The sequence below is a fragment of the Stegodyphus dumicola genome, chromosome X2 (assembly GCF_044657685.1).
Source record: "Stegodyphus dumicola isolate Sdum_Otavi_A_Nest chromosome X2, ASM4465768v1".
Classification (NCBI taxonomy): Eukaryota; Metazoa; Arthropoda; class Arachnida; order Araneae; family Eresidae; genus Stegodyphus; species Stegodyphus dumicola.
This window is the reverse complement of record NC_140781.1, coordinates 28,100,383-28,123,014: the sequence shown is the minus strand read 5'-3', so window position 1 is coordinate 28,123,014 and position 22,632 is coordinate 28,100,383. Positions and strand designations below refer to the sequence as shown.

Genomic DNA, 22,632 nt, shown 5'->3' with positions numbered 1-22,632 from the left:
CAAGTTCTTTGGTGTAATTAAATAAACCAAACCAAACCCTTTCTTTTTGTTTGTGGCTTAGAAAGTACTGCTGCTGAATATCTATATAATTATATAATAGTTCGAACTCATATGGAAAACTATTTAAGAAACCCATTTAATTGCAATTTACTCTGAAATTTTTTACGTGACTTTGGTACAAATTTTATATTTAATGATTAAAATTTAATTTGAAAATTGTAAAATTTAATTGCAGCATGTAACGCTTAAATAGTTCTACACATTCAAATTTAAAATCCTTGAGCATAATGGTTCTCACCCTGCACTGTACCAAGATTTAAATAATTTTTAATAGCCATTCATTTATGTGATTAGGTGGCATGTTATCATAATATTCATAATTTATTTAATATGCTGAATATTCCTCACCAACATAACAGCAGATAAGTGTAATGGAAAATCAATTTTTCATTACACTATGTTTTCACTCAACTATGCAAGTAAAGTTAATTTTAAGCAGTATAGTGTTCATTTCCATTTATTATAAGACCCTACTTCAAACGAAAAGGAAGGTGGAATGAGTTTATCTTCTTTTCTGTTAATTAAATAAAATGTATTGTATAATTTTAGAAATTTATTTAACTTTCTCACGATTGCCTGCTTTCATGCACGAAATGCAGATGCACATAAGTTATGCGAAATATTTAACTAATTTCCAATTTAAGTTATGTGAAATATTTAACTAATTTCCAATTTATTACTTTTAAATATGCTCTTATTTACTGTAAAGTTATATAAATTCGTCTGGCTGTGATCAGGCATGACACAAATGTAGATTACACCTTTGAAGCTCTAAATCTACTTGAATTCTTCATTCCCATGCTTTTATTCTTTTGTCTAACAGTTGTATAACCAGTGCTGCATCCAGGGACGAAACCGGTTGCATTATAAGACTTATTCATAATGGAAATTGATATCAAATCAATATTTTCGGCATTTCTGCGTATGTCAAATACTACGACAATACGAACCACTGTTGTTTGCAGCGCCCTTATAAATAATGCAATAAAAAGTGGACCATTTTTGGGAAAAGTGGTAATACCAGTTTCACCTCCTTAATTATATTCCGTGCTTAAGATCTGGTAAACGGTATAAAACGCTACGAAATTATTGTACCCTCAAACCATCCGAACCTGAGGAGGAGGGCGCTGCGATCACCGAGGCAAGCGGCTGCACATTGGCAGTGCTCTGTTAAAAAGTGTAAAACATTCCTTTCCCCTTAGTGATTATCAATTAAATTACTTTGAAATCATGTTTTTTCTCCAAAACCTACACGTTCTCAAAAGATTTTCGGCTCCGATATTGATGAGAATGAAAACAGCGGAGAATGTGAGGATATACTACGAAAGCCTGGAATTTTAAGATAAGTACCCTTCTTTCATCTAAACTAAATCAAATTTCTATAAATAAGTGCCTTTAAATCAATAAAGTTTAATTTTTTATCAGTTTTTAGCATTAAACAATATTTGAAATTGCTCATTGCTAGTGGCTTCCTTTGTGGTTGCAATTCCAAATAGACGTCAACGTTATCAGTTCACGGCTGTCACCACCTACAGAGCCCCCCCCCACCTTATCTTGTTTTGAGGAATCTCGGGAGAGGGAAAATTCGGGGCATCGCGCTACTTCCCTCTCGGATCTTCTGGATTCTCTTTTTTTTTAGATCGCTTAAATATATTTTCGCCTTTAAATAGTATTATATCTCACCGATTTTTTTCTCATAATGTTCCTTGCTATCTGTTAAATGTCCATATGTAAGGGATGGATTATTCTTCACTGCCTTAAATAAATTTTTAGAACTATGAGCTTATATAAATAACAGTGTGCCTCATTATGTTATACTAGCATTAATTAACTAGTAATAAATTATGATAGTAAAATAATTAATCTTGTAATAAATTATGATAGTTAAATTAATAAATACTATGTTTAAATTTGTGTTTTTAATACATATACTCTGTAATTTACACTCACACACACACACACACACACACACACACACGTATATATGTGTGTGTGTGTGTGATTGTGAGGTTGTGGTCTTGTATTGTATATGGTTCTATGTTGTTTGTCGGCTGTTGTTTTTTGAAAAATGCATGAAAATATTGGGAACGAAAATAGCATAAGTTACTTTAGTTAAATTAATATATACTTTTGTTTGTTGACTTTTGTTGATGTCTCAGGATGCAAGCATACATATTACTTTGTATTCCACGCTAAATACCTTGATACGAAGCATTTTAACACTGTCAATATTTTTTTCCCCTAGTATCACATCTATTCACCATTACCAGACTACACACACACACACACACACACACACACACACACACACCTGTGTCACTACACACACACACACACACCTGTGAGACACTATTTATTGTAAATGAAGACAGCTTCTTCTCTTTTTAACTACACTCGTGGACACAATCGTATTTTAGGATATTTTCTACTCCTTTTCCTTTTCTTTCTATAGGCCCTTTTTTTCCGTCTCTTATTTTCGAGCCATTTATTTTAAACTTTATTTTGTCCCAATTTTTCTTTCTGGCCTTTCGAACTCGTACAAAATGTACGAAGTTCCTTTTTACTCTTCTCAAATACGAAATTGCTCCTCTTTCTATATGCTTGATTTTTCGCCCATCAGTGCAGAAAGACTTAGCGGGTGCAAAACAAGACATCTGTCTACTTACGTCTGTCTGTCTCCATCCGAACCTGAACTTAATTTTTTGGACTGCGGGCAGAAAGACTTAACGGATACAAAACATAACATTTGTTTCCTATGTTTGTGTGTCTGTCTGTCGGGGCGGGTTTCTCAACTGACGTTTAAAGCGGTCTGCTTTGTTAGAGGGATATATGTTGTTATATATGGAAATATGTTTTCTGAAAGAATGCCCTCATACAAGAATTGCTAGCGTGATCTTCAGTATTTGAAACTTAAAAGTATTATAACATTTTACTATAAGAATCAGCAGCATACAGAAATAATTATACTATTTATGGAAATCATGTAATGGAAGTTGGTTTTTGTTCGCTATGATCTTAGTATTAAATTTTATATAGACTGATTATATTTTGACAGTAACTTGTTGAAATTCATCTCAAGTAAATAACGAAAATCAGGTTTCTTCCTTTTCTTTTCTTGTGCGCGAACAATATTATTTGAGGTGAATCGAAGAATATTTAAGTCACACATGCAAAATGTATGTGGATTTAATTTCAGGTTCTGTTTTCCCCTCCTTTTAATACTGAGCGTTTCAAGTGTGATATGACAGTCTGAGAGTTGTCTTCCGTTTGTGTTCTAATATAATTTTGATATTAAATAAGATTCTTGAAGAAAGCAAAATGAAAGATTTGAATTTATATATTGCCATTTTCTTGATAAAAGCAGTTTCTCTTTTTATTTTTATGCATTTGACATAAGGGAATTTCATTTCTCTTTCTGTGTATGAGTGGTTCCGTTAGTGGATTCTGTTAACCACTTATCCATGGGACATATTTCAGTGTATCACGAAGAATCCAGTGATCTAGAATTTCTCGTTTTATCCTGCAACTATTCTTTCTTTTTTTTTTTTTTTTTAATCTTGCAAAATTTTGAACGAACTTATTCTATTTGTTGATTAGGAGATTAGATCAGGAGTTAAATTTACCTTATTGAAGTATTATTATTTTTTCCTCCCAACTTTCCTGGAATTCATAAAACTTTTTTTTTACTTATTTGATAAAGACGTATGAGAAAATTTTTGAGAGAACACAGAAGTCAGAAAATGTATTTTGCCCAAATTTAAGTCTTAATTTATGCAAGCCAAGCAAATTAATTTCTTTTCTGTTTACTTGAATTTTGGTTATTCTGAAATAAGTCAAAGAATTTTCAATTTAAGAGGATTTTAATTTTTAAAAATCAGTTTGTGTGAGAAAATAGGGTGAAATTTTAACTTAGGAATGCATGTAAGAAGGTAACATAACAGCAAATAACTGTCATATTCAGTGAGCTCTGGGTAAAAATTTACGGTATCCCTTGGCAAATCATTTCTTTTTTGATGCCAGGATGGGCGGCAATTTCAAGATGGCCACTACATAAAAACAAAATAAGAAGTCAAAGACTTACACAAACTCTGTGTCCATGTACATATCAACCTATTTTTACTTAAAAAAACATGAGAAAAATTACTCAATCTAGGCATTGTGCACTGCCTTAACTTTGTCCATGTACACATCGATCTGTTTTCATGTAAACAAAATCAAGAAGCTAAAACAAAGTTAAAACTATCATGGTAACCAGAAAAAATTCACTGCTGTCTTAACATACAGAGATGAACAAATAACCAAAAATACACAAACAGAGAGTAATAAACAAAATCAAGAAGCTAAAACAAAGTTAAAGCTATCATGGTAATCACAAAAAAATGCACCACTGTCTTAACACACAAAGATAAACAAATAACCAAAAATATACAAAGAGGAATAATCAACCCAAAATACATATTTCCTAACATAAAAACATTAAACAACAAATTTTGTGACAAAAAATGACACACAGAGACGAATAAATAAATGAAACATATTTTTTAACATACCTTTTTATCATGTGCATATGTTTAGGCTTTCAACAACCATCTCCTCCATCTTCCAGGTAATCAATTCAATTAATTTTTTTGTCATTTCGTCTCATCCACTGTTAATCTATATTCATCCTCTTACTCACCTCGGACATACACAAATGATGGTACCCACAGCAAAATAATAGCAAGTTCAAAATCGAAGACCATACCACGCACATGCAAGCCAACGCAGCAACTGAAAAGAATAGTAAGAAGCAAAAACCCGGTTCCATACCGAAGGGTTACTATTACAGAAAAGCGCAGCGGTCTTCCAGATTTCACAAACAACCAATATTCCGTGGTGATATTTTCAGACAAAAACTAAGGGGTACCGTACAGTAAAGATTAGCTGAGCTCTGTATCAACTTTATGAGAAATTTTTATGCTTCTGATTGTTATATGAGTAAAATTTTGAATGAATTTATTTATATTTAAAAAAAATTGATTGTTTCCCCCCTCTCTCTTTGTTTTCAAAAACTGTTAATGAATTGTAATTGTAATAGGCCACGTTTTGCTTGAGCTTTGTAATCTTGATGATTAAACCAGGGTATGGTAAAAGTAATTTTTTATTGAATTTCAGAAATTTTTCTGATAAATTTATAGATTCAATGCTGGTATATGATTGTTTTTAGCTGTGGCATGTTTAATTAAAAAAAAAAAAACTATCTTAAAAAATACTGACCTTGTTTTACATTCTGCAGATTGTGTAAACTAAGAGGATGCTTGAACTGTTCAAATTATATTTCATCTATACTGATACAATATTACATTATTGTGGAAGAGATCTTACAATATTATATTATTGTGTTAAAAATATTTATAGATAACATGAATAGAAACATAAGAATTTAGGTAATGGAAATCTGAGCATTCGCATATGGGAAACTTTAGGCAGTATCTTGTTAATGATACAATAAAGCCCCATTCACAAGAGCAGATTCGAACGGAAGGGAAAACCGGTTTTTCCAATGTGTCCCATTCACATGGCGAACAAGCATTAACTGCTTCTCCGAATTGGAGGTAGAATTTTCCTACTTCTCGGTAGCTGGGCAAATTTTCCATTGCGATTGCGCGGTTAACATAATTTTAGTAACTGCTGGCAGGACTGTCAGCGAAACAATCGTGTTGATAGATAGATGTCTGGAAATGTGATAGCATTCCCCCCAAAATTAGACGGAACTGTTCAAGATACGGAAATTTAGGTTAATCTTTGGATTATGGTAACTTGGCGATTTTTTGGCGAAAATTTGGTGACCAACTCTGCTACAGCAACCCTCTATTTTTTTTTCGCCGCCATTTTGTCTTCACGAAGTAAAGACATGTCTCTTTTCTTTTTATTTACTGAACACTTTTTCCAACAATCTGCTATCCGAATTACACTTCTGCTAGAAATTTTATGGAACAAAACTGCTTAATCATGACAAATATTAACTGCAAAATTGGGAAAAAGTGCAGAATCGCAAACTCCTTGCCACGTTTTTCAAAACTGCACATATACACGTCGACTTATTTTTACTTAAAAAAACATCCCAGAATTGCACACTCTTAACTTTATCCATCTACACTGCTATTTTCTCATAAATTACAAAAATTTGCACAAAAATGCAGGAAAATTTTGTGAATCTTTAAACTCTGTAAAAAGCACATATATGAAAGTACCTGATTGTGAAAAAGTATATACCCTTTCCAAATATGAACATTTCCACGTATAAAATAAATAAAATATCCAAAAACTTTTACCTCTAAATTATCTATTATATTATAAACGTCACCAACGAATTCATACCGCAAACATTACAAATACTTAGTGTCAAATATTTAAATTATTTCCATGCACGTTTACTTCAACTAAAACGTATACCAAATTCCTACAAACATAAAATTCACAAAATAACTATCATTTAATTAAAATATCACTAAACCATGTACACGTCAACTTATTTTTACTTAAAAAAACATCCCAGAATTGCACAAAAATGGCATTGCGCACACTCTTCACTATATCCATGTACACTGCTTTTTTCTCATAAATTAAAAAAATTTCACGAAAATACATGACAATTTTCTCAATCTTTAAACCCGGTAAAAAGAACATATATGAAATTACATGATCGCGAAAAAGTATTTACCCTTTACAAATATCAACATTTCCACATATAAAATAAATAGAATATCCAAAAACTTTTACCTCTAAATCATCTATTACATTATACACGTCACCAACGAATTCATACCTCAAGCATTACAAATACTTAATATCAAATATTTAAATTATTTCCATGCACGTTTATTTCAACTTAAACGTATACCAAATTCCTACAAACATATAATTCACAAAATGACTATCATTTAATTAAAATATAATTAAATTAAAAAACACTACTTAAAATATAAATAAGCACATACATTAAATTAATAAAAATTAGCTTACAATCCTAATTACTTTAAATCATTGCTAATAACAATTTTCCAATAATACCATATTACTTTATTTACTCCTTACATTTAGAACAATGCATAAAAATAATATCCTCAAATAATTAAAAATACTAACTTACCTAATCTTCTTCAGAATCTTGATTACGTGGCGGATAAACTTTTCTTATTTCCTCCGCTAAATAAAAAGCAATCGTATGTGTGCCTGTTTCAGGATCTTTAAAATCATACTTATAGTTCACAGCAAGATGTTGAAAACCTTCGTCCTCCAAACAGACTTAATAAAACTTAATAAGCAATCTTTACTTCTATCTCGCACAACCTTAAAAAAACACTTATTACTACCCCTTTCAATCCCACTAAATACCCATTTCGAATTCACCTTAGATAGGGCCATGGGATTCAAAAATTAACAAACACTGTTTCACACAACACAGAATAAAGCTAAATACAAAATTTCAAGATTTCCTCCCTTTCCCGTTTAAAGAACTGTAATTCGTCCATTAATGTCACATGACATATCTCATGATCTCTTTCCCTCACACAAAATAACGCGTAATCGGAACTGAGTACTTCTCACATTATTCCCAAAGTCCTAGGTAGTAACCTTTATTGCCTCCAAAATATCGCCAAACTACATGTTACCATATTCCAAAGATTAGCCGAAATTTATAAACAAATACAGGCAAGGTTATCTGATGCTGGGTATTGCAGAAATATCGTTTGAATTAAAACTAAAGTTAAGAGAAGTGCATATCGGCTTCAACGCAACAAGGGAGTTGGTACCTTTTAAATTATTATTTTTTTAAATTTAAGAATTTTTTTTCTACTTTTTATGAATATTATTAAATGGTTGTAAGAAAAAATGATTTTAAGCTGAAGAAATTTTTTTTGTTGGTTATTTTTTTATATTCAATTTTTGAAGAAAAATTTAGCAATTAAAATGTCTTTCTTCTACAATTTTCAATGTCCCCCTTCAGATTTTTTTGTGGCATTTATTAGAGTGTTCTTAATAACTTCAAGGAACAATTTTCCAATTAATGAATTAGTTTCTGAGAAAAAAATAAAAACACATTTTTATGTAAAATCTTTGAAACGAATATGATCTCAGTCACATTTTCATTTCAAATAATTTTTCTTTTCAGTATTTTGCAAAATCCATCTTTGTTTCTATAAAGTATATAATTTTAACCCACGAAGACGCACGCTACTTTTAGCTACGCGAGGACGCGTGTCGGGCTCTGTAGGCCCGAAACTTTTTTTTTTTTACAAAACAAAAATAAAATTGCTTGTGTAATTGAAGAAAAACATTTAAATAATAAAAACAGTGTGTAAACTATAGAAACATACTTTTAATTTAATAAGTCTAATAAAACTGTATTTTAAAACAATTTTAAGTCTGAAATTATTTATCATTAACAACAAAAATTAAACTGATTTCTTTTTGAGCGCAAATGAAGTTTAGTACTAATTTATGTAATATTAAATTTTTATAGCAATAATTTCAAAATAAAAGTTACATTTCACATTTTTTTGCAAATAATCGTGCTGTGTTTACCACAAACATTTTTCTCGCACATAGCGCAGCAAATTTGTGATTTTCGGTCCGTTACGCCAAGACAGTAAACTTTTTTGCAATTTTCAATGAACTTTTCAAAGGCATATCTTATTGGAGCCAGTTTATTTATTTCTCTTCTAGAAAAGCGATCTCGTATGTCATCAAATCTCAAACATCTCAGTAGAAATAAAAACACGTTTGTTAGATATTGTTCGATGAAAAATGTCAAGCACTGTTCCGTCAGTCGCCTAAGGGTCGAGAACATTTATATGAAAAGCCTTGTGGAGTCCTTCAAAATAAAGAAGACTGATAAATGCTCGGATTTCTGTAATATTTGTGGATCGAGCATCTCTCTAAATTTCAAATTTGATGGTGATGGATTCGATATAAATGTTTGCACAATCTACTAGAATTTTTACTTTTATTTTATCCATAAGCAGTTGTCAAGAATTCATAGGGGAGGACACAAATTTTGCTTCACAAACATTTCTGAGCAATTTTCTCACAATGTTATGAGCAAGAGTTTTCACAGCAAATCTTGGTTCTTTTTTATTCCATTTTAACATTATATTTGCCAAGATAACAATTCGCTGACGGACACAAAATTACTTAATTCATTACTAGATTTATCACTTGAGTCTAGCCTCTTCAGAATTCGATTGGTGATAACTAAACTGTTCTTCACCAGCTATTTCTTTGTCCTCTTCCTTAATTGTATCTTCATCAGTTGACACTTTGGCTAATAGTTTCTGTAGTCTTTTCATTTCATCATCATAGCTCAAATAGCAAGACCTTTTTGCAACTGCCTGATCTCTTTCACAATTTTAAATGACAATGCGAGCGCGCGCCTCGGGTCTGGGAAGCCCGGTTACTCAATTTCTGAGAAAAGATGAAGGGTTAAATTCCGAAAATGCTTGTGAATGACAAGTACATGACCTTAAACGCAGCTACTGAGAAGGTCGAAAAATTTCACCAAAGGGAGAAATTTTTGTATTATGTTTTTGTAAAGACCTGGCCTCCCAGGCCCGACGCACATTCTCGCGGGTTAAATAAGCAGTAAAAATAATAAATAATTTAGTCCGTACCAGTGTATATTTTAGGACTTTAATTAAAAGGATTTATCAAAAGAATGCAAACATTTCTCAGTTTGCATTTGCAGTTTAAAGTATACAATCTGTCTAAATAGACATTAAATCATTTCAAATTTCTTTAAAGTTTATTACTGGATTTCAGTACACACACATATATATAAATAAAACCTAGTGCTACTTATTCAATTGGTAAATATAAACATAAATTACAAACATTTATTTAAAACCTTATCTGGCCAGAAAGATAGCAAAAAAAAAAAAAAAAAAAAAAAAAAAAAAAACATAAAACGCAAGCAGAAATTTTTCTTTGCCTGTTTTTTTTTTTGTAAAACACATTCAAAACAGTTTTAATACATGAATTAATTATAATATTGTTGTGTGCATATGGGTTCATAATAGATTGATAATAGTTTGTAAATGATTGCCACTGCCCTCAAATCCGATGATAGCTTAATTAAATTTATTTTTCAACAGAAACAAAGTTCTGGAATTTTCCACAGAAATACTCGTACAAGTGTTAAGAATATCACTAAGTATAATCAGTAGTTATGCTTCAAACTACTAAGAACATTAAACACAATGCAATGCGAAGCGCATCTTAAGAGAAAGCTAACGCAGAAATATCTCCAATCTCACACTGAATTAACAACTCGCAACAATAACAACTTATATAGTATAAATAATGTCATCAAAATAGTGTGGTGTAATGAGATTATTACTTTAAAACCGATGTTTCTAATTGATGCCCAATAATTTCCTTTGTCATTTTTTTAAATGCAAAAAGTTTGTTTTATAAGCTGTGAAAATTTCGGAAGTTTGTAACCAATATATTTTTAGACATGAAATTTTAAAATTAATGGGTGTCAAAAAGTCTAAAAATATGAGCGATTTTCAAAAATTCTCCCAAAATATATATTTTCAAAGAAAAAACAAATACGCAAAAAAATTTATTTAATTTTTTTTCCTCCCTCCACTGTGTCTTATGATGCAAACAGTAATGTTCTGAGATTCTCAGTTTATTTGTTAAAATTTGCAAAAAATCGTTTCAACTTTAAATTTGAAAAAAATCTAATCATCTAAAAATCAAAATCGGGACACCACATTTCCACGGGCAGTATATGTACAAAGTTTGAGTTGTATATCTTATCGGGAAGCAGTTTAAAAATGGATTACCATCTTTTAACCATAGCGACAAGCACCAAGAGTGAGCTAAATAAAAGCTTATGAAATAATAATTAAAAAGCATATATTTTTCAGGAACCATTATGAATGTTCCAGTACCAGTTACGAAAGTACCGATTGCGAAATTAACAACAGTAAACAACGTTAAAAATGTGTAAACAGTATTAGAAATAAGTTGATTCGTTGACGTGATTGTTCACAAAGGCTTAAGTGTAAAGGGAAGGAAGACGGTGGTCTTCTGAATGGGTCCTTAAGATGAAACTCTTTTATGTCCCTTTTTTCTCCTCTTGCTAACGGCAGCTGTGCGAAGGAGCATTGTATGTGAATGAGGCTTAAAATAACTAAAGGATGTATGTCATCTTTTGGTCACTGCTTAAGTGCAAGTGTCAGGTAGGTGGAACGGAAAATCGAAATACATGTACACTTACTTAATCATAAATATTAATCTGTAATTCTTTCTAGGTGGATATTAGGGAACTCAATTGTATATTAAATGAGAGCTAAATTGAATATAAATATTATATTAATTACATGCATTATATTAGGGGACTGATTATATGTTCTAAATATGTTAAAAACATATAGAAATTGATGATTTTAGTAAGAGGATGGTTATGTAATTTAAAATTATTGCTGTATTTTGATTAGATAGTTATGATATAGTTCAGTACTGTAATTAGCTGAACATTGTATGAATTTTTTATATTAGTTCCCAAAACTATACTATTAAAGGCTTGTCATAGATAGAATAATAATTCTGAATAATATATTGTTTTATTGTGTTTGTTAAGTTATTTATAACTTGTTTCCATTTGGTGACAACTTGCATTCATTATGTCATCTCTCACTGCTATCACTTGTACAGTTAAAACTGCAAATAAGAGAATGGATGTATAAATCAGTTTTATGTATCCAAAATTTTATTACTAGCTTTTAGTTCAGAATTTCAGGATCTCAGTGATGTTTCAAAAGGAGTTTTAATTCTGGATAAAACTATAATAACATTTTTTTTTCTTTTTTGTGGTAACAATATCTGTGGTAACTTTAATCATGGTAACACTATTTTAAGTACATTGAAGTTAATGTGTTGTGAAATGCAACATAATAAGTTACTGGTTTTATTGAAACAGTTCCACATTGCACTTAAAAACAGTATATTTTTTGCTGTTTTTATTCTTACAGTTATTTTCGTCATTGAGAAAAACAGGTCAATCTCTTATTTGATTGAATTTGATATTTTATTACATAAATCTCGTAAACAAATAAATATTCTGAAATATATTAAAAATGTAATATGCATAATTTGGTAACACTCTCTGCCATACTATCAGCTACATTTCTATATAAATAAAGCATTTGTTGACAGATAGGAATGTAACTAAATACATAGGAACATTCATTAGATACATAATGTTTCTAAATTAGGTACATAATGTTTCTAAATGCAAATAGGTACCCGTAGATAGTAATTTAACATTGGCAGAATTAACTCAGAATTTAATAAGGTATTTTTATTAAGTTAAAATATTGGTTGGTTTACTAATTTCTTTGAAAATGATGTTTTATGTATTTGTGATATATAGTGGTTATAGAGTAATGGCAAAACTAGTAACTTATTCAATCATTATTTTTATTCAAACTTTGTATTTTGTATTCAGGTATTTTTTCTCCTTCATTTTCAGTAAATACTGTTGAGAGTTCTAAAAAGGTGAAAAGGAACAAGACCCTTCACTTATTACATAATAGAAATGTAACATTATTATGAAAAAATGCAAATGCATATTGCTGCTGCTTCTGGAAACAAGCCTTTGCTGAAGAAAATAATTAAAATTCTTCCTTTGAAATTGCTGGAAACTAAAGATGATTTGGGAAGAACTCCTCTGATTTTATGCATTTTAAATAATAAATATGAATGTGCAACTGTTTTGCTCAAGGCTGGTGTTCAGGTTGATAATTGTGATAATGCAGGATGGACAGCACTTCACAAAGCAATTAGTTTAGTATGTATTTTTTCTTTCTTTCTTTTTTTTTTTAACTGTGTCTTAAAAACTGAAAGATGAATATTCAGGTAATAATCGCCTCCTTCCCCCAAATCTTATGGTATTTGCAATTTAACTGTTTTTTTTTTTGTTTTTTTTTTGTTTTTGTTTTGGAATATGGAAGGAAATCTTGTTCATAATTTTTATGCTTGTCTGATAACATTTTTGGATATTCCAAATTATACAATGCTTAATTCATATATAAACATGTGAATATCTGTTAGATAAGAGTAAGATATTAATGTTTTTATTTTTCTGAAATAAATATACTGTATTCTTTTTAGAAAGAGATAAGAAATGCCTGAAATTAATAATTAATATTTTATATTTAACAAACATTCTCTATCCATAAAAAGCTGTTAATAAGTATTCTAGAGCAGTGGTTCTCAACGTTTTGATTAATGCGTACCATCTAAAAAAAAAATTGAGGTTGATCTTTGGATTATGGTAACTTGGCGATTTCTTGGCGAAAATTTGGTGACCAACTCTGCTACAGCAACCTTCTATTTTTTTTTCCGCCGCCATTTTGTCTTCACGAAGTAAAGACATGTTTCTTTTCTTTTTATTTACTGAATACTTTTTCCGGCAACCTACTAGATAAATTACACTTATACTAGAAATTTTATCTAACAAAACTGCTTAATCATGACAAATATTCACTGCAAAATTGGGAAAAAGTGCACAATCGCAAACTCCTTGCGCATTTTTCACAATAACACATACACATAAACCATGTACACGTTGACTTATTTTTACTTAAAAAAACATCCCAGAATTGCACAAAAATGGCATTGCGCACACTCTTCACTATATCCATATACACTGCTTTTTTCTCGTAAATTAGAAAAATTTAACGAAAATGCATGACAATTTTCTGAATCTTTAAACCCGGTAAAAAGAACATATATGAAATTACCTTATCGCGAAAAAGTATATACCCTTTTCAAATATGGACATTTCCACGTATAAAATAAATAAAATATGCAAAAACTTTTACCTCTAAATTATCTATTATATTATAAACGTCACCAACGAATTCATACTGCAAACATTACAAATACTTAGTGTCAAATACTTAAATTATTTCCATGCACGTTTACTTCAACTAAAACGTATACCAAATTCCTACAAACATAAAATTCACAAAATAACTATCATTTAATTAAAATATCACTAAACCATGTACACGTCGACTTATTTTTACTTAAAAAAAATCCCAGAATTGCACAAAAATGGCATTGCGCACACTCTTCACTATATCCATGTACACTGGTTTTTTTCTCATAAATTAGAAAAATTTCACGAAAATGCATGAAAATACTCAATGTATACTACTCAAACATATTCCGAAATACTACAAACATATAACTCACAAAATCACGATCATTAAATTAAAATATAATTAAATTAAAAAACACTACTTAAAATATAAATAAGCACATACATTAAATTAATAAAAATTAGATTACAATCCTAATTACTTTAAACTAAATCATTGCTAATAACAATTTTCAAATAATACCACATTAATTTATTTACTCCTTACATTTAGAATAATGCATAAAAATAATATCCTCAAATGATTAAAAATACTAACTTACCTAATCTTCTTCAGAATCTTCATTACGTCGCTGCAGTACTACTGCTAATTTCTAAATCCTAAATCCAGTAGTCAACTGGAAGTCTATTCACCAAGTAATAAGAAATTAATAAAATTTCACCTATACTCAAACTACTTTCAGCAAACCACGTACCCTTCCTTACACTCCTTTTCACAAAATGTCCATTTTCACCATATTTCTTGCACTGCCATTTAAACTTGTAATATCCTTCCTTTCACACAATCTCAACTTATTATTATTATCAGATAAACGCATTAAAAATTTAGAATTCACTTTACATAGCGCCATACAATCCGAAAATTAATCAACACTATTTCACACAACACACAATGAAGCTTTTCCAAATTAACCCCCTTTTCAGATTAAAGAACTGTAATTCATCCATTAATGTCACGTTTCACACAACACAGAATATAGCTAAATACGAAATTTCCAGATTTCCCCCCTTTTCCGATTAAACAGCTGTAATTCGTCCATTAATGTCACATGACATATCTCATGATCTCTCATTTCCCTCACACAAAATAATGCGTAATCGGAACTGAGTGCTTCTCACATTATTACAAAAGTCCTAGGTAGTAACCTTTATCGCCTCCAAAATGTCGCCAAACTACCAGTTACCATATTCCAAAGATCAGCCAAAATTGAAAAATTTTAGTACCACCACTATATTTTACAGTGATTATTTTTCAGTTTCTCAATAGAAATATTAAAAAAATATATATTGTTATTTGTATTAAATATGCGCACATAAAAATATTAGATTAAAAATTGACTACCATTTTAATTATCAAAATTTAAGTTATAATACTTTAATCCTAAAATTTGGTGTGAAATTTGGCCCTGTTTAAGCTAGATCAATTTCTTTAAATCTGGTCTTATTTCACATAGTTTTAACCGTAAAATAGTATCCACTTTTAATTTTGTTCTCTATTTATCTTTCAAATACAACATAGAAGAAAATCCTTGTTCACACAAATAGGTTGCACAAAAAGACAATAAAATTTTAATAGCTTTATTTGAAATGCATTTAAATTCTTTTTTTGAGTTCAGCAAAAATTTAACAAGTGCATTATTTTTGAAATCTTCAGCTACAGTTCGATCACAGGAAATTTCTATCAATTGTTCTTTTTCTTCCCGAGACAAAATTTCAGGTACATTTGAAGAAAATGGATTTCTAATGCAATTTTCTTTTTCATAATCCTCGGGAAAATACATGTTGAAATTATTTATCAATAAAAAACGATGATTTTTAATGTTGGATGCTAATTCTTTTATTTTCAAATTAGTTTCAGTTAGAAAACTTTCTAAATGTGGTAAAAAGCTTAAAATATTATTATACTTGTACAATTCTTTTATTAGGTCGAGCTTTTTTTATCATTGCATTTATTTTATCTCTAATGGTAAACAAATTAATGCTTTGTAATCCTAAATTTAAATTATTTAACTTTCCAAAAATATCAGCTAAATATGCTAAATGCACCAACCATAAGTCACTAAATATTTTTGCAATTCAAATTTTGAATAACTAGCTTCCAAAGCTTTTTCACTTGAAGTAACAAAACATTTTATTACTTCTTTATTTTTTTTAACTCTGATAAATTCCTCTTAAAATATTCTTCAGACTTATCCATCCTTTAAATTGATATGCTTAGATTCAATATGTAGGGATATTTAATTTTTGCATTTAATTGTTAAAAATACTTTGTTTCTTTGCATACCACCTATTTTTCTCTTGCATACCTCCAGTTGAGAACCCCTGTTCTAGAGCATTTTTCATACATGGAAACTAACATAGGAACACACACATACATAGACATACATACATACATACATATAAAAATGCAAATCAAAATTATAATTTGCTCATTTTTAATTTAGGTACTTTGTCTCTAGTAATAACTTTCTCTAAATTGCGCCATGTCTTGCTTGCTATTGCAATATTATAAAAAGTTTAAATGTACTGCAAAAAGGCACGACTAGAGTGCCAAGTGATTGTGGCCGCAGACATCAACTGGAAAATAAAAATGGAATTAAAACTGCTTCAGCTGGCAAATTTCTTAGATATTACCAAGTCAACATTATTCACATACTGTGCAATCAGAAGTCTTCCTCTTCAGTATGGATCTAAGTACGCATTAACAGTGTTCCGGCTTTTCCTTACTATTATTACATATATATATATATATATATATATATATACAGACATGCATACATACATAGAACAAGCTTAAGGAGGGGGGGGATCTTACTCCAATTAAATGTTACTTATTAAAAAAAATCTTACTTCAAATGAACTGTTTCTTATTAAAAAAATTACTGAAATGAATTATTAAAAAAAATCTGATGAAACTTATTCATGTATGTTACAAAAATTGTAAACAGGGCCACCTGCAGCACAGTGGTAAAATCGCAAATATTTGTTTCATCATGTATAATATGTATAACAGGCATTCATTCCTGACGCATGTATCTGTAGTGTACTTGGCTATAATTACCTAAACCAAAACAAACTAATTACTAGTTTAAGAGTATCTTGAAATGAGGAAAGAAACAGAAATATGATTAAGATATAGAGAGAAATAAAAGAACTTAGCAAAGATAGATACATGTAAGTACAGAAATGGGCAAACTTACCAACAACAAGCATTTCTTTTTATGGGACTATCGGTATTGCACCTTTTAGTTGAAATTTTTATGCAACACTTAGAAAATTTAGTTTTTAACTAAATTTCTTCAAAACCCATTTTTTAGAAGAGGCACTTCAATGATATCTTTGTTATATGGAGAAAGATGAACTTAAAAATATTGTTTTCATTTACTGCATAAAGTTTCCCTACCCTACAGTTTACAGTTAACGGAGAAGTAAACAATAAAATTCAATTTCTTGATCTTTTGATCTTAAGAATTGATAGCATTCTTCAAACTAGAGTATATTATAAATCAACTGGCAACTCGGCAATAATCCCACATGATTTTCTTTTTAATTTCATCCTCATAAAACAGCTGCTTTTTATTTTTATTGAGAACAAGTTAGAGAATTTTGTTATATATCTGAATTTTATGAAAACAAAAGTACATCCTACAAACTGCAACAAACAATATATATCCACTGGACTTCATTAAGCAGATTTCTGCAGTTATTTCAGGAAAATAAAGCTCTACTGATACAAGAACTAAACAGAATAAAATGTATTGAAAAATTTTTGTACTGTCCCATTACCCCACATATCACTTCTGTTTTCTAAAGTTTTGGATATGAACTTCCCATAATCATCTGGAAATTATTAAGAATGGACAAAATGGATGCCAGCACAACATATACCTCAGGTGCGTATACTATTCTCATCTGCAATGAAGATGCAAACTTGGTTTGGTTTATTTAATTATGGCAAAGCATCGTGGGCTATCTGCCTTAGGGAAGGGATGCCTTTGTGGAAGTCTTTCTAAGGGAAGCTGTTTCGTATTATGTTATGCATGGAGAAAACAAGAAAAATGCCCATGCAATGAGCCTGTTTGTTGGGATTCAAACTCTCAGCTGAACTATCAGTGTTCAGTGACTTTACCACTCAGCCGCTGGTGGGCAGGTGGAAACTTGGAAAATAAATATATCAGTTCAACATCTAAAAAATTATGAATAAGAATTGCTGAGCAAATGATACATATAAAGTGTTTCAAAACTTACTCTTCAAATTTCGTGGGCAGTTAGGGAAGATGTCAGGGAACTGATTTCACATAGGAAAGTGCATTCACAAATATATGCAAGGGTGCTGTGTGTACCTAACAAGTGTACAGCTTGCCCGACCACTCTTGCTGTCATCAGTGTACAAGTTGACTTGCTGGTGATAAGGTGGAACGTTTTACACATCAAGAGCTAACAGATATGTATTTCGCATATGGGGCAGCTGGTGAAAGCGGCCAACAAGCTAGACAAGTTTACAAAGACCAATACCCCAACAGAAGAATACCATACCATAAAATGTTTACATGTGTGCATCACATTCTGTGTGAACGTGATCAACTATGCAGCAACATGCAGGATCCGGGAAGAAGATGACTGATGCAGACTGTCAACGCCACAGAACAGGTCCTACAGTCCATCGAAGATAATCCGAATACCAGCACATGAGCTATTGTTCAGCAACTTGGAGTCTCTCACTCAGCAGTGGGGCAGATACTGCGCGAAGAACGTGTACGTCCTTACCATCTGCAAAGGGTGCAGTTACTGCATCCTAACAGTTATCCGAAGCGTGTGGAATTTGCACAATAGTTCATGCAGAAAGATGCTGTGGACCCCAGTTTTCCAGCTTTTGTCCTTTTTACAGATTAAGCTTCATTCATTTCTGAAGGCGTGTTCAATACACACAAGTCAGATATGTGGGCTTGTGACAACCTGCATGGTATGAGAAGTCACGCTGCACAACATTGTTTTGCCATAAATGCGTGGGCTGGAATCATTGGTGACTGTTTGTTGGGACCTTACTTGCTACTGCCCCGATTTGATGGCTGGGAATACCTAGTCTTTCTCAAGACAGTGTTACCGACTTTTGTGGACGCTGTTCCTTCGTGTATTCGCCAAGATATATTGTATCAGCCCATAGCACAACTGATGTGCATGATTATCTGAATCGAATATTCGAAGCTCGATAGACCGACTGCTTGGCTACCCAGGTCTTGTGTTTTAGATTTAGCTTTTTTCTTCTTCTTCAATGGCCAGACAGTCCAGGATTGGCCCTTGCCTTTCTCAGAATCGAATTCCAAACTCTTCTATCCCTGGCCATGGACATCCAGTTGCTTATTTTAAAAATTCTTAAGTCTGTTTCCAAACAGTCGAGCCACCTAAGTTTAGGCCTCCCTCTTTTTCGGGTGCCGAATGGTCTGGCTGAGAAGATCTTTTTAGTTACTCAATTTTCATCCATTGTGCACAGGTGTCCTGCCCATTTAATTCTCTGAATCCTTATATATTATACTATATCTATTTCTTTATTTATAAGATTTATATAGTTCAGAGTTAGTTCTTCTCCAGATATTGTTACATTTTATGCCACAAAAAATACCTCTCAAAATTTTTCTTTCAAAGACAGGTGATACTTTTAGCTTTTTCTGTCATTGCCCAGGTCTCAGCAGAGTATGTAAGAATGGATCTGATTAAGCTTTTGTAAATTAAAATCCTCGTTTTTCTGCTAGCGAAGTTAGACTTCAAGTATTTCTCGAGACCGAAAAAACATCGGTTAGCATCTGTGACTCTACTATGGATCTCGGGCATTAAATCATTGAGAGTATTAACTTCTGATCCTAAATATTTAAATTTGCTAACAGTTTCAGATTTGTAATTTCCAATTTCAAAATAGGGGCTGCTGTTATTATCACATGGCATGTATTTAGTTTTATTTTGGTTGATTGCTAGATGCATTTTGCTGGCTGCAGCCTCTAAAGATGTAAAAGTCTCTCTGACTCGGGAGTGTGTGCGACTATGTCGATATCATCAGCAAACGCAAAGATATGAACAGGCTTGTTAAAGATAGTTCCACGAGTATTAATGTTGGAAACTTTTATGATTTTTTTGAGGGCAAGGTTAAAAAGCAAGCAGGCCAGTGCATCACTCTGTCTGAGCCCATTTAAAACAATAGGCTTAGAATGGTTATTTTGGATTTTAACCGTAAGTTTTGTCTCAGTAAGAGTAATGGTGACCAAATTTATAAGTTTTTCAGGTATTGCAAATTATCTCATAGCTTCAATTAAATATTTTCTGTTTCTTGAATCATAGGCAGTCTTAAAATCAGCAAAAAGGTGGTGTGTTGCAATGCCATATTCATTAGTTTTATCCAAAATTTACCTAATGTTAAAGGTTTGTTCTGCTGTAGATCTTCCTTTGCAGAAACCACATTGTTAATCACCTACAATATTTTCTGTATAAGTTACTAGTCTACTAAAAAGTATATTGGAAAATAGTTTGTAAAAAACACAAAGGAGACTGATTCCCCTGTAGTTGGTACATTCTAAAATGTCTCCTTTTTTGTGTATAGAACAGATGATGCTCAGTTTCCAATCTTTGGATAAAGCTTCTTGGTTCTAAACTGATTCGATGAGATGATGTCTTTCCTCAATGTTTTGACCTGCAGCACTTTTAATAAGTTCTGAAGTAATTGAGTCAGGGCCTGGGGCCTTGTTATTTTTGAGCTTTTTAATTTCTTCTCTAACTTCTGGTAAAGATGGTGCCAGGATACTATCGAGGTTTACAGAGGTAGTTGGGTAGGTTGAAGACCCATCCCGCGTATGATCATTCAACAAGTTACTAAAGTGCTCATTTCACATGTGAAGTACCTATTTTCTATCATTTAGGATGATGTTGTTTATGTCTCTACAGGCAGTGGTTCCAGACTTAAAGTCTTTGCGGCCAAGATTAATTTCACGATAGAAAGCATGGCTTTCATTGGACCCCCTCAGATCTTCAACATCCTTAAATAAGTTGTCGTGAAAAAGTTTTTTCTTAAGCTGATGGATCTTCTCCTGTATTCTAGATCTATTATATTCCTCAACAGAGAGTCTTGAATGTTGCTTTAGACCATAATTTTATAAGCTGGTCTTTTTGCCTGTGTTACAAGGAAGCATTCATTATCAAATCAATCCCTTGGTTTGGATTTTTCCACATATCCCAGTGTGTTGTCAGCTGAGCGTACGATTGAGTCTTTGAGCAAAATCCACTTATTTTCCACGGTTTCCAGTTCGGCCATGTTTTTAGTTCTTACTTCTCCCCTGAGTGAGGACTGGAAATTTTGCTCATTTTCCTCATTTTTCAGCTTTTCACAATCAAGCGTGTCTTGCCTCTCTCCCTGTATCTCTTGGGCATTTGAAATTTCAGCAATTAGTTTAGCAATAACCAAAAAGTGGTTGGAATCACAGGGGGTGCCTTGATAAGTTCTAACGTCCTGGATATCCTAAAATTGATGAGTACATGATCAATTTGGTTCCAGGTTTCTTCATCAGGTGAGCACAAGTCATCTTATGTATAGTCTTGGGGCTGAACACAGTGCGTGAAATTATCATGTTGTGTTCAGCAGCAAAAAGTACTAGTCGTTGTCCATTGTCATTAGTACTATCATGTAAGCCATGCTTTCCAATTGTTGGTCTAAATTCATCCTCTTTACCCAATTTAGCATTTATATCTCCCATAATAATTTTAATGTCATGCTTGGGACAAGATCTGTATAACATAGGAAGTTCCTCATAAAATATTTCCTTCTCTTCCTCTTCCTTGTCCTTTGTAGGTGCATGTCTGTTAATAATACTATAACTAAAAAATTTTCCCCTTAGCCGAATTTTGCAAAGTCTGGGTGATTTAGGAACAAAATCAATCACTGTTTTAAACCTTTGTTCAATAAGAAACCAGTACCAAAAATATGTTTTTCACATCACAGCTATAGTAAACCATGTGGTTTCTTTTCTCAATAGTACCTTTCCCAAGCCATCACATTTCCTGAATAGCAAGTAGATCCATATCATATTTGTCAAATTCCTCTATAAGAAATTTCAGTCCCCTACTGTAGTACAGTTTTCGGACATTCCAGATTCCAAAACGAAAAGTCCTTAGGCCATTTCCAAGTCGTTTTCCAGTAGTTGGCCCAACCCCCAACCTGGAAGACGAGTCCCCTGATATAATCCCCAGGGGCAGGGTGTCCGGCTATACCCCCAGATGCTGGGTATGCATTTTAGTCGCCTTTTATGACATGCATGAACTACATTGGGACTATTCTTTCACATCCGGTCAAGATTTAGCTTTTTTAGTAGACTTAACAGAACGTATGAGTGATTTAAATTTGAGACTTCAAGGAAAAAATCAACTTATTAATAATATGTTCCAAACAATAACAACATACGAAAGAAAATTAAAATTTTGGCACAATCAAATAAAAGTAAAAGATTTGATACATTTGAGTACTTTAACTGTACATAAACCTCCGAGTTGCACAAAATATTTAAAATATGTTGCATTAATTTTTGATTAAATTAAAGTGTTTGAAAGTAGATGTCAAAGATTTTTTAAAAAATGAAGAGTATTTCAACATATTT

The 22,632-nt window shown here is 31.6% G+C and overlaps 1 protein-coding gene across 3 annotated transcripts in view; it reads left to right on the top strand.

Annotated features, from left to right (window-relative positions):
* The first annotated feature begins 2,822 nt into the window (after positions 1-2,822).
* Positions 2,823-22,632, top strand: part of LOC118191507 (uncharacterized) — a 114,495-nt gene continuing 94,685 nt past the window's right edge. The window contains exons 1-2 of one of the 3 annotated variants that reach the window (XM_035362314.2): positions 2,823-2,976; positions 12,584-12,901. In XM_035362314.2, coding sequence (XP_035218205.1) covers positions 12,671-12,901 — 231 coding nt within the window. In that variant the 5' untranslated portion in view covers positions 2,823-2,976; positions 12,584-12,670. Of the gene's footprint in view, positions 3,044-3,133; positions 3,157-12,583; positions 12,902-22,632 lie in introns of those variants that run through there. The other 2 variants (XM_035362313.2, XM_035362315.2) reach the window with 2 other exon arrangements.